Here is a 12,589-nt window from a genome sequence, read left to right as displayed (position 1 = left end):
AAAAATTTAAATTTCTGATCCAGCTGTACCACGATGAAGTTAGTATTGAATACGCAAAACCGCGTAACTGAAATTTTTTGCCAAAAATTGGATTTGCTCACCAAAGCTCTTCGCTTAATCCTTATTCATTCGTCCCGAAATATATTTACTGGCCAGAAATGCGATGGCTTTATAAAACAGAGAACCATTTTGAAATATGAGTGTTTTTTCTCTCTAGAAAATAATTTATGCAAACTCACATACGCGGTTTTGTACTTTAAACGACGATATGTATGTAGTTTATTGGATTTATGATTGCCAAATTCGCGATGTCACATTTCAGTGCTTTGATTTTGAGCTCAAATTTAAAAAGTTTAATTTTTTATTGCCCTCCAACAGAAATATAAGCTTCGCTGTGCACAGAGCGGTAGTACGAGATTGGCTATACACTTGTGTGTGGAAATGTAAGTGCCTTTCAAGCTTTTGCCTGCAAATGCAAGCACTTGGAACTACCATTTACGTACATGTGTATCTAAACCCACATTTATGTATGTATATGCATCTATCATAGACGACAAATCAAGTGAGGCAAAGCAAATCAAACAGACAGCCAGTCAGCCATCCAGCCAACCAGTTAGCTCGGAGGTCGGCGAGGTCGACGAGGGCGATACACACAGCGCACGTGAGGTGCGCTAGCGGTGTGGGATATGATTTCGACAGTGGTGGCGGTGGAAATTCGATTTAAACAAGCTTTGCCGCAATCATCAATAATGCCAATGATTGCAAGCAGCAGCGAGTGGTAGCAGCGTATGGCAGCCACAACAGCGAGTAAGCATCAGTAATGGCAATGGTTAAATTTTTTTTAACTTTTCTTTTTTTTGTCAGAGAACTGCTCGCCAATCGTGCGCCAGCTGATTGTTATTGCTTTAGCATCAGCTGCCGTTTCTTAGCGCACTGATGACGTGCCATAGTGTACTGCATTCGTATGTATACATAGTTGGTATAGAAATAAACCATTATCCACATATATGCATGCAAGTATGTATCCAGCCAGCACAAGCCTTCAGCTTAGCCTCCAAAGCATCGTTATGCACTTTGCTGTGCGACGGGGCGTATGAGTGACATATTTGTGAGTTGCAGAGCCATAAAGTACTTAAATTCATGCATACATAAGAATGTATGTCACATGTATGCATGTAAATATGTGATTATGTTAATATGTATTTATGCATTTACAGTAAATGGGAATTTTTTGCTCTTACAAAAAGCCACTTTAAATTACGCTCCAAAGAAATGTTCGATTTTCGCGTTGATTAGAGGAAGAAAAATGTGCAACGAGCATGCAAAAGCACAACGGTGCGTCAAAAGAGAATTGAGAATACTATTTACGTACCTATATTAAACTTTTACAGAAAGAGAAAGCTAAGTTTAAGGCAAAATTGTGTCAAAAGCCATTTTTTAACTATGTATTTTTATGGCCTTATTCATAAAAAATATAGCAGTTTTAAAGAGCTTTATAAAGTGATGTTTTCATACAATTTTCGGTTTATAAACATTTTTTAAAGCTACTTTATTTTTTATGAATAAGGGCATTAGTATATATACATTAGGGCGATTTTCTTTTGCGACTATTGATTTTTTTTCACTACTACCTCAAAATTTTGTGGAAAACGCCTAAAAAAATTTCCCTGAAAATTAAGTACTCGCCCAAGGCGTGCAAAAATTTCCCATATAAAATAAACGTAAACTAGAGTTTTTTTCTTAGAGCTCAGCGGCTTTTTATGATATAATCTTGGTCAATGATGGGTTTTCTTCAGAATTGAATGCTCTACAACAGTGTCCATTGCGGGTAATCGTAACACCCACCAGCGAGCTAGTACGGGTCACTAAATCCAATTTTTTCATGAAATTCTCGTTTTTTTTACGCTTATCTCCAAAATCACAAGAGCTACATAAAAATGACAAGCTTGTAGGACTTTCAATTTCGTATAAGAAAGTTTCAGAACATAAAATCGCTAATATCGATATTTCTTGAGATATTGGACTTTGAAGTTGATCAACAATTTCTGTAATTTAGCTGAATAGTCCATGAAAAGTCCACACTACCTTAACTTCAATGGCATTTATTTAAAGCATATTCATATCTGAAATTCATTTGATTATAAACATTGATCCATATGAATATTTACTCGATTTTTGCAGACCCCTAAGGGAATTGAATTGATTGATTTTCTGATTGATCGCCATTAGCGAGTAAGAGGCAACTGAATCCCAAATAATAAGCCACAAATAAAGGGGTAAGGACTCGTGGTTTGGCTATGTTTAACTAGTTTGTAGCGAAAACCATTGATGAAACCCTTCTCCCACGCTAAACCGTCGGGGAATAAAATTATGGAAATATATGCTGCCTAATTCAATTTGAATAGTATGCCATACTTAAAGCAAAGTTAAAAATTCATGGTATAAGACACCAAAATACGCAGATACAAAAAGTCTCAGAAAAAAATCTCAAACAGTTTTGAGACATTCCTAAGCGTCTCGATTAAACTCAAAAATCATGAAGCAGAGATCAAAGGTCTTTCTTTCTGAGAGATGATTCTAACGGTAGAATTTTTTTCCGCTCTGTTTCTGATGCACCGTTTTGCTTTTTTCAAGAACTTGCCCGAGATTCTAAGTACAACTTTATATCCAAAAAAACGTTTTACTAAATCGGATCTCTCTTTATGCCTCTCGTGGAAATCGGTATTTTGAAGATGTCAAGGGAATGTACAAGGGAATTATGTAGTTCTTGTACATATTATGTTTCATAAATTTAGATTTAGCCGCCTGATTTAGTTTTTTTTTTGAAGAAGTGATCCGGGTTAAGAAGAGGTGGGACTCAATTCGATTTGTGCAATATATATATATATCATGGTGCCACATTTGGTGAAATATTAATGGACATGGATTCGTGCATCAGTTCAATTTATGAAGTGAAATTTTTGATTATACATACTTGCTTGGAAGATCAGAAGATGTCGTAATAGACGTATTATCATAGTTTCATATATTTAAAAATGCTTAGAAATGTTTAGTGATTGTGGATTACTTAAAAATATTTGCCGTCATTATAAAATGTATAACAGCCATGTTTTTTTTCACGCATATACATCTACGCTTAAGGTATAAGAAAAAACAGCATCAGCAATTTCCATTTAAAAACAAGTAATTTTGATTTTATCGATAACTATTCGTAAGCTCACATAAAGGTTGTCGCTTAAAGCTCAATACAAATTTTAAGCACAGCCACTTATGCGTGTAAAAAAAAACACGCCTAATATAATGACAACATGACTCGTTATGACACCTTTTATGTAAGTAGAAATATTACTTAGTAAATAAGATAATTGAATGCATATATTTAAACGTATTTTGATATTTCTCCCACTTGTACTTACACTCTCAAATTTATCTTTGTTTTTCACATGTTGCGCTATAAAACGCGAACCTTCGATGGTCTTCTCCATTTCACGCATATATGGCTTATCGAAGGTCGGACTCAGATCGGCATGACAACAGCCGGGACTGAGATCCCCATTGCCCGATGGACTGAAGAGGTCATCATCGGCGCCGGGCAGTGGCAGTGCTGAGGGTAGGGGCGGATCACCAAAACAGGGCGCTATGCCGCCCGCTGCGGCTAAATCGAAACGATGCGAGGCAGGAAGTGCTGAAAGAGAAGGAAAGCGAGAATGAGTATTAATTAGATATTTTAACGCAGGCGACTTTAATATATTTATACACAAATTATACTTTTTTATTGGGTAGTAATGTGTATATTTGCTATTTTATTTATTTTGCGATACAGCCAAAATCTCAATTCGCCAATGTTTTTGACAAATATTAAAAAGAGCAATTTTTTGGCGGAAAATATCGAGCAAATTTGCTAGTAAGTATGTATATTTTAAAATGATTCATTTAATTTGAATTTTTCTCTTTGTTAATAAATAATACAGTTCAACAAAACTTGGTCGTATTTTATCTCAAAAACGGGACCGGCCTCGTCTTATATTTATTTTTTGAAGCTGATTTGAAGTGCATTTACAAAATTTTTCTAGCACGTTCAGTTTTGAGAAAAAACTGTTGAAATTTCGAAAAATGGCAAAAATGACAGCTTTCAAAAAAAATCTTAAAAATAGAATTTGGACGTATTTCTTCCGAGGAAAAAAAAAACAGGTTACCAATGAAAATCCAATTCACCTGCTGGATTCTCATGTGGATGGGTTGAGTAGAAAGGGGTGAAAAATTAAAAAAAAAATTGTAAAAAAAAAAACGGTTCCACCAGGACGTAGCCACTATGGAGGATCGGTAGATAACAAATCAACACCTCCACATACTTTCTGACAAATAGTCAATTGTGACCTTGAAAAGCGATGATAATGATCCACAAAAAAAAAAAATACTTAGGGGCATGTTCTGAAATTCGAAACTTTGAAATCGACTCGATTTTCCAAATATTTTTTAATTATATCTGATGAAAACAGTGAGTATTATAATTGAAACCCGTAAAAGAAGCAGCAGCGATATGAAATAAATCATTTTAATGCGAGACTTGCAAATTTTTGGGTTAAACTCCATCGAGAAAATTATCGAAATCGAGTCGATTTCCAATTTTAGAATTTTGGAACATGCCTGTTAGAATATATCTTCTTACTTATTTATAAATTAAAGCTTTACCTATTTAAAATGTAAGTTACTGCAGAGAAAATATATAAAACAAAACTAGTTTACCCGTTTATATACAATGTATAGTAAGAAAAGTGCCATTTTTTTTCAAAATTGTCGTACATATTCACAACCGGGCTCATTTGAAAAACCAAATTTATGTAACGGAACGTTCTGATACAAGATATAAAGACTTATATGGAAGGATTTTGATAATTTTTTTTAATTTCTGATTATTTTGCAAATACAACCTACGTAAATCATATATATTTTTCAGATATGTGTATATCCAATACCATATCCATTTTGAAAACATATTAAAATCAGAATTTAAAAGCTGCATGGAGCAAAATAAAAAATGTCAACAGAAAAAAATGTTGGTTTTTGGACGCGTTGCCTTCTGCTTGGAGCTTACTAAGCTTGGCCCTACTCAAAAATGTGTTTACATATGTATAAGTATATCGTATTTAATACTCGATACAGATGACCTTAATGTAGCTTAGCTCACATAAGTTTATTTCACGCATCATTTCTCTTGCAACTGAAACAAGCTTTTTCAAATTTAAAATGAGGTTATAATTCTGAGGGATATCGCAAAGTTTTTTTTATGGTCAAAAGGAGAAATTAGATATGCCTATCGGATTTCAGTACAAAAATTCCCTTATATCCTGGAATACCCAAATGTATATACATAGATATATTAACATAAATAAGTACGCAAGGCAAAGTTGTAACTAGTTATCAAATCTTTCCAAGAATCACGTGCTTCTCCGTTGTTAGGAGATTAAGATTGGCGTGCAACATGCTTGCACGAAGGATATATCAAATCAAAGTAGCTGCAGAATTAAAGTGCAATTGAAACAGTTTCATAGCACACACACAGACAAAATTACACGCACTCACATTCAATCAAGTCAAAGCAACGGAAGTGGTTGTAAGGTCTTAGATGACCATGAGAGGCATACCTAGCCTCTTGTGAAGTGAAGTGAAGTGAGTAGAGACAGAAAATGCGAACATGGAAAAATTAGTGGAGCCGCGGAATATTACTTTCAAATACCGATATGCGTATAAAGGGTATGAGAAAAGCTTGCGAAAACGATTTTTTCGTGCAAGCCAACTGAGTTGAAAATTTAGCAATTTTCCGGCGCAAACGATTTGTGACAACACCAACAACAGCGCCACACCGACAGCCAACGCAATCTAAGTGCTATTAAAGGCTAAAGAAAAACGTTGCGCGTAATAGAAACTAAAATTGCTTCGAAAAAGAGGAGACAAAAAAAGAAAGAAGCTAAATTTCAAAAAAGGAAAAATATGTTAGAAATGTATAGTGAGTGTAGAATGTGAGCGCGGCTTGAGATATGCTGTGATTTATTTTTGCAGCAAGAGACAGACTGCGTCAGTAGGCGGATCAGGAGTTGGGGTGAGTCTGCGATGCAAGAAAAGGAAATGTTCTGTCATGTCAAATTTAAAGCGGAAATTTCATTTGTAAGTTGTATGCAAACTTCAACATTTTTCTTCTTTACATACATACATATGTATACTAGGTATGTATGTATTGATAGGAAGATTTTATAAATAAATGTGTGTAACTATTTTCGTAGTTATGTAAATGAATGCACTTACATAAACTACATAACTCAAGAGAATGTCGTAAAGTCTGAGATTTTATTACAAGCAGCGTTAGAAACACAAGTTTGAATACGACGAAAATAATGGACTTTGATTTAGTGCTGTGCATCACGAATAACCGATTAAATATTTGAGAAGGTGCCTCTGAATAGCTGTCAGATGTTCTAGAAAAAATTTAATTTCGCCATATAGATATGTAGGTTACATCTTCCATAGTTGTCTTGCAAATGAGCGAGTATTAAATGGTGAGATTTGTTTTGCCACCACAAATCTGTGCTTTAAAGCTCAAAATTTCAACTCAGTTAATGAACGAGTCTGCGCTGACACCTAAGAAGCTTCTGGTGGAGAAAATGTCGCACTGGTAAAATAATTAATTCGTTCGACTTTCCTTTACTCCTTTGACCAGCCATCGAAGAAGTCGATGAATTTTGGTGAGTCGGTAAGAACATTTGATAGATTGGAGAATAGCTTACTGGGCGAAAATGTATTTCCGCGTAATTACGTAAACTCTTTTTTTGGGAGTCCAATAGTGAGCTTAAGAACAAAAGGCACAGAAAGAAAAGAGAGCAGAACAGAAGTAACTGTTAAACTAATATAACAATAGAAAGCTGGATGGCTTCCGGAAGGGTTTTAAGCTGAATAAAAAATCCGCAAATTTAGAATGCGATTTATTGCCCGATCCTTGAAGCTGATTGGAACTATAAAGTCCACCTATGTATACAAGTATATTTCGAAATCTTTTCCAAATGCGAAAAGACGTTGATGAAAAATCAGCATCCACAATTGAGCATTCAGCATTAAAAATTGTCATCATATGCTCTAAATCTTTACTCTTTTCATAGTATGTATGCTGCAGTTATCAGTACGGTTCACTTAGGCATTATTGGGGGAAGTGGATTTAATCGCAATTAATCTCACCTTTAAACACTGGATTATGAACCTCTTGGACTATCATCATACCGGGATAGCTGATTGGTGTACTGAGGCAGAACTGCTCTCCATAGAGGTACTCTGTTCCTAACACTAGACCTCAGATAGGGTAGCTAACTAATAAGCTCATATTGAATACTGAATCATTTCCACCTCAGGTAAATGCCCAAACACTTTGCGTGACCTATTCTAAAAATATAATGAATGATGTTGACGGATTTGAAAACCTGGTTTCTGTATAAGCTAAAAAAAATATTTCTCGTTCATACTTATATCAAAAACCACTGGATTTATTTCTGTGAAGGTGATACCTTCCATATATGCTCCTATTATAGGCTACCAGAAAATTCGCTGGGTCAAATTATTCATAAAAGTTGTATTTATGAACCGAGATCTTTCAAATTTATACTATACTATATCGTCGGTGATACTTCATAACGCTATAAGTCAATTATTTGTGACGAAAGTATCTATCTATGGCTGATGAAGATGAACGACTGGTTGTGTTAGTCGTCAGATACAGGGGAAAGATTATTTAAGCACCAGAGGCAATAATTGACTTAGAACGTTTTGTAGTATCACAGACGATATGATGATGAAAAATACGTTGGCGAAAAACGGACCCTCTAAATGGCGCTGGGGTCGAGTTATTTAGAAAATCCATAAATGTGACCTGGTCTACGAAAAGGGAGCTTACGTGCGAAAACTAGTTTTCTGTGAAAAAGCTGTTAAAAGTAAGCAACTCGTTTCGTTTACTCGTTTTTAATCTTCTTTCTCTACATTTTTAGTACACTTCAAAGCAAGTTAGGATTTTCTGCTTTTCACCACGTGAAAAAGCATCTCATCTTCCATCCGAATCAACCAAAAAGTGAAAATTGATTTTTTGACACCTAAGCCCCCTTTCCGTAGACCAGGTCACAAATATTGTACAATCTGGTTGAAATTCATAATAACGCTAAGATACTAGTTCATGCACCAAAGGAGTCTCTGGTCATTCAGATGTTCTAGGCACATCACCTCGTTACGGATGTATCGAGAAGAAGCGTTTGCTATTTAGGAGGCAGCACGGACTCTTGAACAAAGACCGAAACAGAAGAGACAGTATTTTCCTTCGGTGAGAGTCAGGCAGCTCTCGAAGCTTTACACTCACATATAGACGACACAAATTCCCTTACTGAATGTCATACATCTCTGATCGAGGTAGCCCAGGTTTATATAATCTAATTAATATACATATGTCCTTGGGCGCCGAGATATGATGAGTAATTGTAGAGGTGGCAAATTAGCAAGGAAAGAGTCGAGCACATGCTTCCAGGAAAGAACGCGGTCGGTATATTAAACGATACTCAGGCGATCACACAACCCATTTAGCAAGTGTACGGAAAACTTTTAATTTTGGGTTTAACAGGATTCTTGGTCCTACTATTAAGAAACCTCATATCTGTGCTCCTCAGGTGATAAGACTAGAGGTTGATGCATCGGATCAATGTTGTAGTTGAAAGACTCACAGACAGAAATAGGAACATCGGTACAGCTCATCACATCGAGAGGGATTAGTATTCCATATGGTATCACAGCGCTACTTTCTAGGCTTGTGTGTGAGGAGGGTTCTGCTTTTTAGTTGTTTGAACTTAAACTAATAACTCTTACTTTACAAACAGTTCTTAAATTTCCGTACTTTTTTCAGCTACAATGTAGCTGATTGTATGCAGTTGTTTGCAGAACAAACAAATTTTAAACTAGATCCGGAATTTGTTCCGACAACTCCATTTATAACAATTTGTTGATTTGTACTTACATACATATGCATGCAATTTTTTTTATTTGCTTTGAAACAGTTGCAAGAATTTCGCTGAATTTTGCATCGCAGTTGCATAAGAAGAATGCAAATAATAGCTACATAATAGTTGGATGAAACTTCTAAAAAAAAAAGTAATTATATATTTTCGCAAATTCCCCACAGTTTCATGATATTCCCAAAAATGGAAATTTCAAAATTATTCGCCAGAGTGAAACTTTTAATGACACACAATTAATTTGACAACGCGCATTAATAGATAAAAATCGTTGCAAACTACATAACCGAAAACATTTGGCAGCGGAAACTTTAGCTTGCAAAGCCAAATAAAATATAAAAAGTTAAATAGTTTCACAAAAGCAACAACAACAAGTAACGGCAACAAAGACTTTGCGCTAAGCGACTTCTGTAAATTCGCACTTAATTTAAATTCCGCTCGGTTGAGAGAATGCAAAAAAGAAGCTCAAGCGGAAGTGGCTGACAAGGAGCTGATATCCAGCTGACAGAGGTGGCAGAGGTGCAGAGCTGGCAGGGGGTGTATGTGGCGGTAGAGACACGAAACTTTCATAAATTCATGCCAGATTAAAATCTGTAAAGAAATGTAGCAATAAAATATGCGGCAAACAAAAATAAGTCAAATGAAATGAGTTGAAATAAGAGAGATGGAAATGTAATATAAAATGTGAAAAGAAGTATTAGAGCTGAAGATTCTACATAGCGTTGCACGATTGTTAAGGCGTTTGGGGGTTGAGTCCAACACGCGGCTGTCAGCAATGAAATGTGACAAAAGTTTGTGGCAGCCCAACGGCAGTAGCGCAGCGGAGCGGATGTATGGGGCAAGAAGGAGGCAGCGACAACAGTTGTTGAAGTTTGTAGAGAGACGACAACTGCAGCGGAAAAAAAACCAATCCAAAAACGACTAAAACAGTGCAGTTGCACACACATTTACCCACAAATAAGCGCACGCACCCGCACACGCGCGCATATATGTATATGTGTACTGGTGTAATGATGCGCTGAGATATATTGGCTTCAGTGGCATGGCGTTGCCGAATGAGCAACAACAGAGAAATGCCGCCTGTTAAAAGGATTCTCAAGATTTACAGAATATAAAGAAGTCTTCAGCCTTACCAACCGGTGGAGGGAAAGAGGGCGTGGAATATCGTTGCCTGGGCCACACTGCTGTCTGTCGTGGATGGTAAGTGGAAAAGTGCCTAAGTGCATTGTAACATGAAAAATGATTGTCGAGCAAATTTATGAAGCAAACTTACAGCAAAGGGGATATTAAAAAATAAAATATATTGTAATAAGTGAAAAATAGGAGTTGAAGCAAAGTCTTCTTCAAAGACATCCGACAACAACATGCTACTAGAAAAGCGGAGATTGGAGGAGGAAAGTTTTTGCAAAGTAAGATGTTGCGTTTGAAGTAGTTATAGCGAGCGAGGAGCAGCCATGCGTTTTCTTCTACTGAAGTATGAATGTACATTGTACATTCATATGTTTTAATCTGCGTGTGAAGGGGGCTTGTGCGCGTGTTTGAGTTTTAAGGCATTGGCCGCTGAAGTAGCCAAACACTATTGAGCACATTTTTTTGAAAAATGTAAGCACAAAGTACATTTAAATATAAATACCATATATTTTTTTGCATAAATCAATTCATAAAAATATTTTTTTCTTCATGATTATATACATTAAGTAAAAAACTATTGTTATACCTGTTTTTGCATTAATTGCTTTGAATCTGTACGATCCATGAGCAAATAAATTACCCTCTATGAATTTTGAGTTAGGTTACTTTAGATCTACATAGGTGTGCGATATGTAAGTTCCTAAAAATTAAATGAAAATACAAACTGAAATATTTGTCTTTTTAAAAAAATATATCTAATCTAAAAATTATATATAAAGAGAAAAGTAAAGACGCTAAAAAAAGTTCTTTAAAATTAAATTAAGTTTAAAAACACATATTCTTCTTTTTAAAATAATAAATTCCGAAAATTTAGTTTAAATATAAAAAATTTAACCGAAGAACGGAAACACATAAAATAAAAATTTCATAAAATAAAAAACAAATATATTTTCTTTCTAAAACGAAAGAGTTTATAAATACTAAATGAATAAAAAAATTGGGTTTTAAATCAATAAAATTTTAATTAAAAAAAAAGATAATAATTTAACTTAAAATCAATATGTATATTTTTTTAAGTAAAATCTAAAACTTTAATTAACAAAAAAAAATCTAAATACATATATACATATATACAAAAAATAAAAAAAATATGTTTCTGAGAATTAAATGAAATTAAAATATATATATTTTTGTATAAAATAATAAAGTTTTAGACGCGTTGCCCGCGGACACAAACCTCGGATCCACTGAATTACCCGGCAGCGCCTTGCTTACTCTGCCATTACGACTGTTGGAGCAGCGCGAGCAAAATGATATGCAAGTTCATTCAGTCAAAGCAGCACTTCACGATAAATGTTGGACGAAGCTTTTTTGTAAGACTTTCAGTCCAAAATAAACAAAACCTTTCAAATTGTCTTCCCTACTATTTTTCATTTCTCTTACAAAACACGTACTAATACAATGTTTGTATACTGTTCTACTGCGGTATTTAAATTGTTTGTATATGCAGAATCGAGAAACAGTCCAGCCATATACATTAGATATTTTGAAGTTCGCCTTTGTCTTCGTATTAGTATTCACCTCTGTCGTCACTTTCCTAAACGCGTTCATGTTCGTCGTGTCATTCGTCTTCGTATAAATTTTCGCATTCGTCTTCGTATTGATGTTCGTATTCGTACTCGTGTTCATTTTCTCATTCGTCCTTTTATTCGTCTTCGGTTGCTCTTCGCATTCGTTTTTGTATTCACATATGTTTTCGTCTTCGTACTGAGCATTTGACTTCGCAGACGTTTTCGAACTCGTTTTCTTATTCGTTTTCGCTTGGTTTTCGTATTCTCCGTGGTATTTGTCACCAAATTCGGCTCCGTAGTTGTCTTCGTATTCATCTTCGTGTCCGTCTTAGAATTCATCTCCACAACCGTTTTCGTCTTCGGATCCTTTTCTTATCCGCATTTGTGATCTTATTAGTGTTTGCATTTAGTTGGTCTACATAATTCGGCTTTGTACTCGTCTTTGCATTCTTATTCGTATTCGTGTTCGTCATTGTATTCGTGTATGTCTTAATCGTCGTATTGGTCTTCGGTTAACCTTCGCTTTTGTTTTCGTATTTGTATTTGTCTTCGCCATCGTGTTCGTCATAGTGTAAAAAAAAATAAAATATATGAAGCAAAAGAAAATGCGAATATAATACGTGGTTAGCAAACGAAATACAACTCAACTTGAACAGCTTGCTACAAAACCTACACAAATACGGAAATTTTGACACGGGATTGCAGCCATATGTTTTAACCAATTTAAAACCATAAACCTCTCATCTACAGAAAATATCTTTCCAATGTAGGGTTTGGTCCTAAAATCGGTCTAGTAGACCCGTGGACAAAATTTATGTTAGCGTGTTAAAATATGTATAGCTTTACTCGTAT

At 35.1% G+C, this 12,589-nt stretch overlaps 1 protein-coding gene across 5 annotated transcripts in view; it reads right to left on the bottom strand.

Annotated features, from left to right (window-relative positions):
* LOC118744737 (acetylcholine receptor subunit alpha-like 1) overlaps window positions 1-12,589 on the bottom strand; it is a 220,179-nt gene that overhangs the window by 140,715 nt on the left and 66,875 nt on the right. For all 5 annotated transcript variants that reach the window (XM_036478022.1, XM_036478034.1, XM_036478053.1 and 2 more), the window contains exon 6: window positions 3,417-3,685. In XM_036478022.1, the coding sequence (XP_036333915.1) occupies window positions 3,417-3,685 (269 nt within the window). The remainder of the gene's footprint in view (window positions 1-3,416; window positions 3,686-12,589) is intronic.

This window comes from Rhagoletis pomonella, unplaced genomic scaffold (genome assembly GCF_013731165.1).
Source record: "Rhagoletis pomonella isolate Grant_MI unplaced genomic scaffold, Rhpom_1.0 Rhpom_scaffold_00001, whole genome shotgun sequence".
In the NCBI taxonomy this organism is placed as follows: Eukaryota; Metazoa; Arthropoda; class Insecta; order Diptera; family Tephritidae; genus Rhagoletis; species Rhagoletis pomonella.
This window is presented reverse-complemented; position numbering and strand designations above follow the sequence as displayed.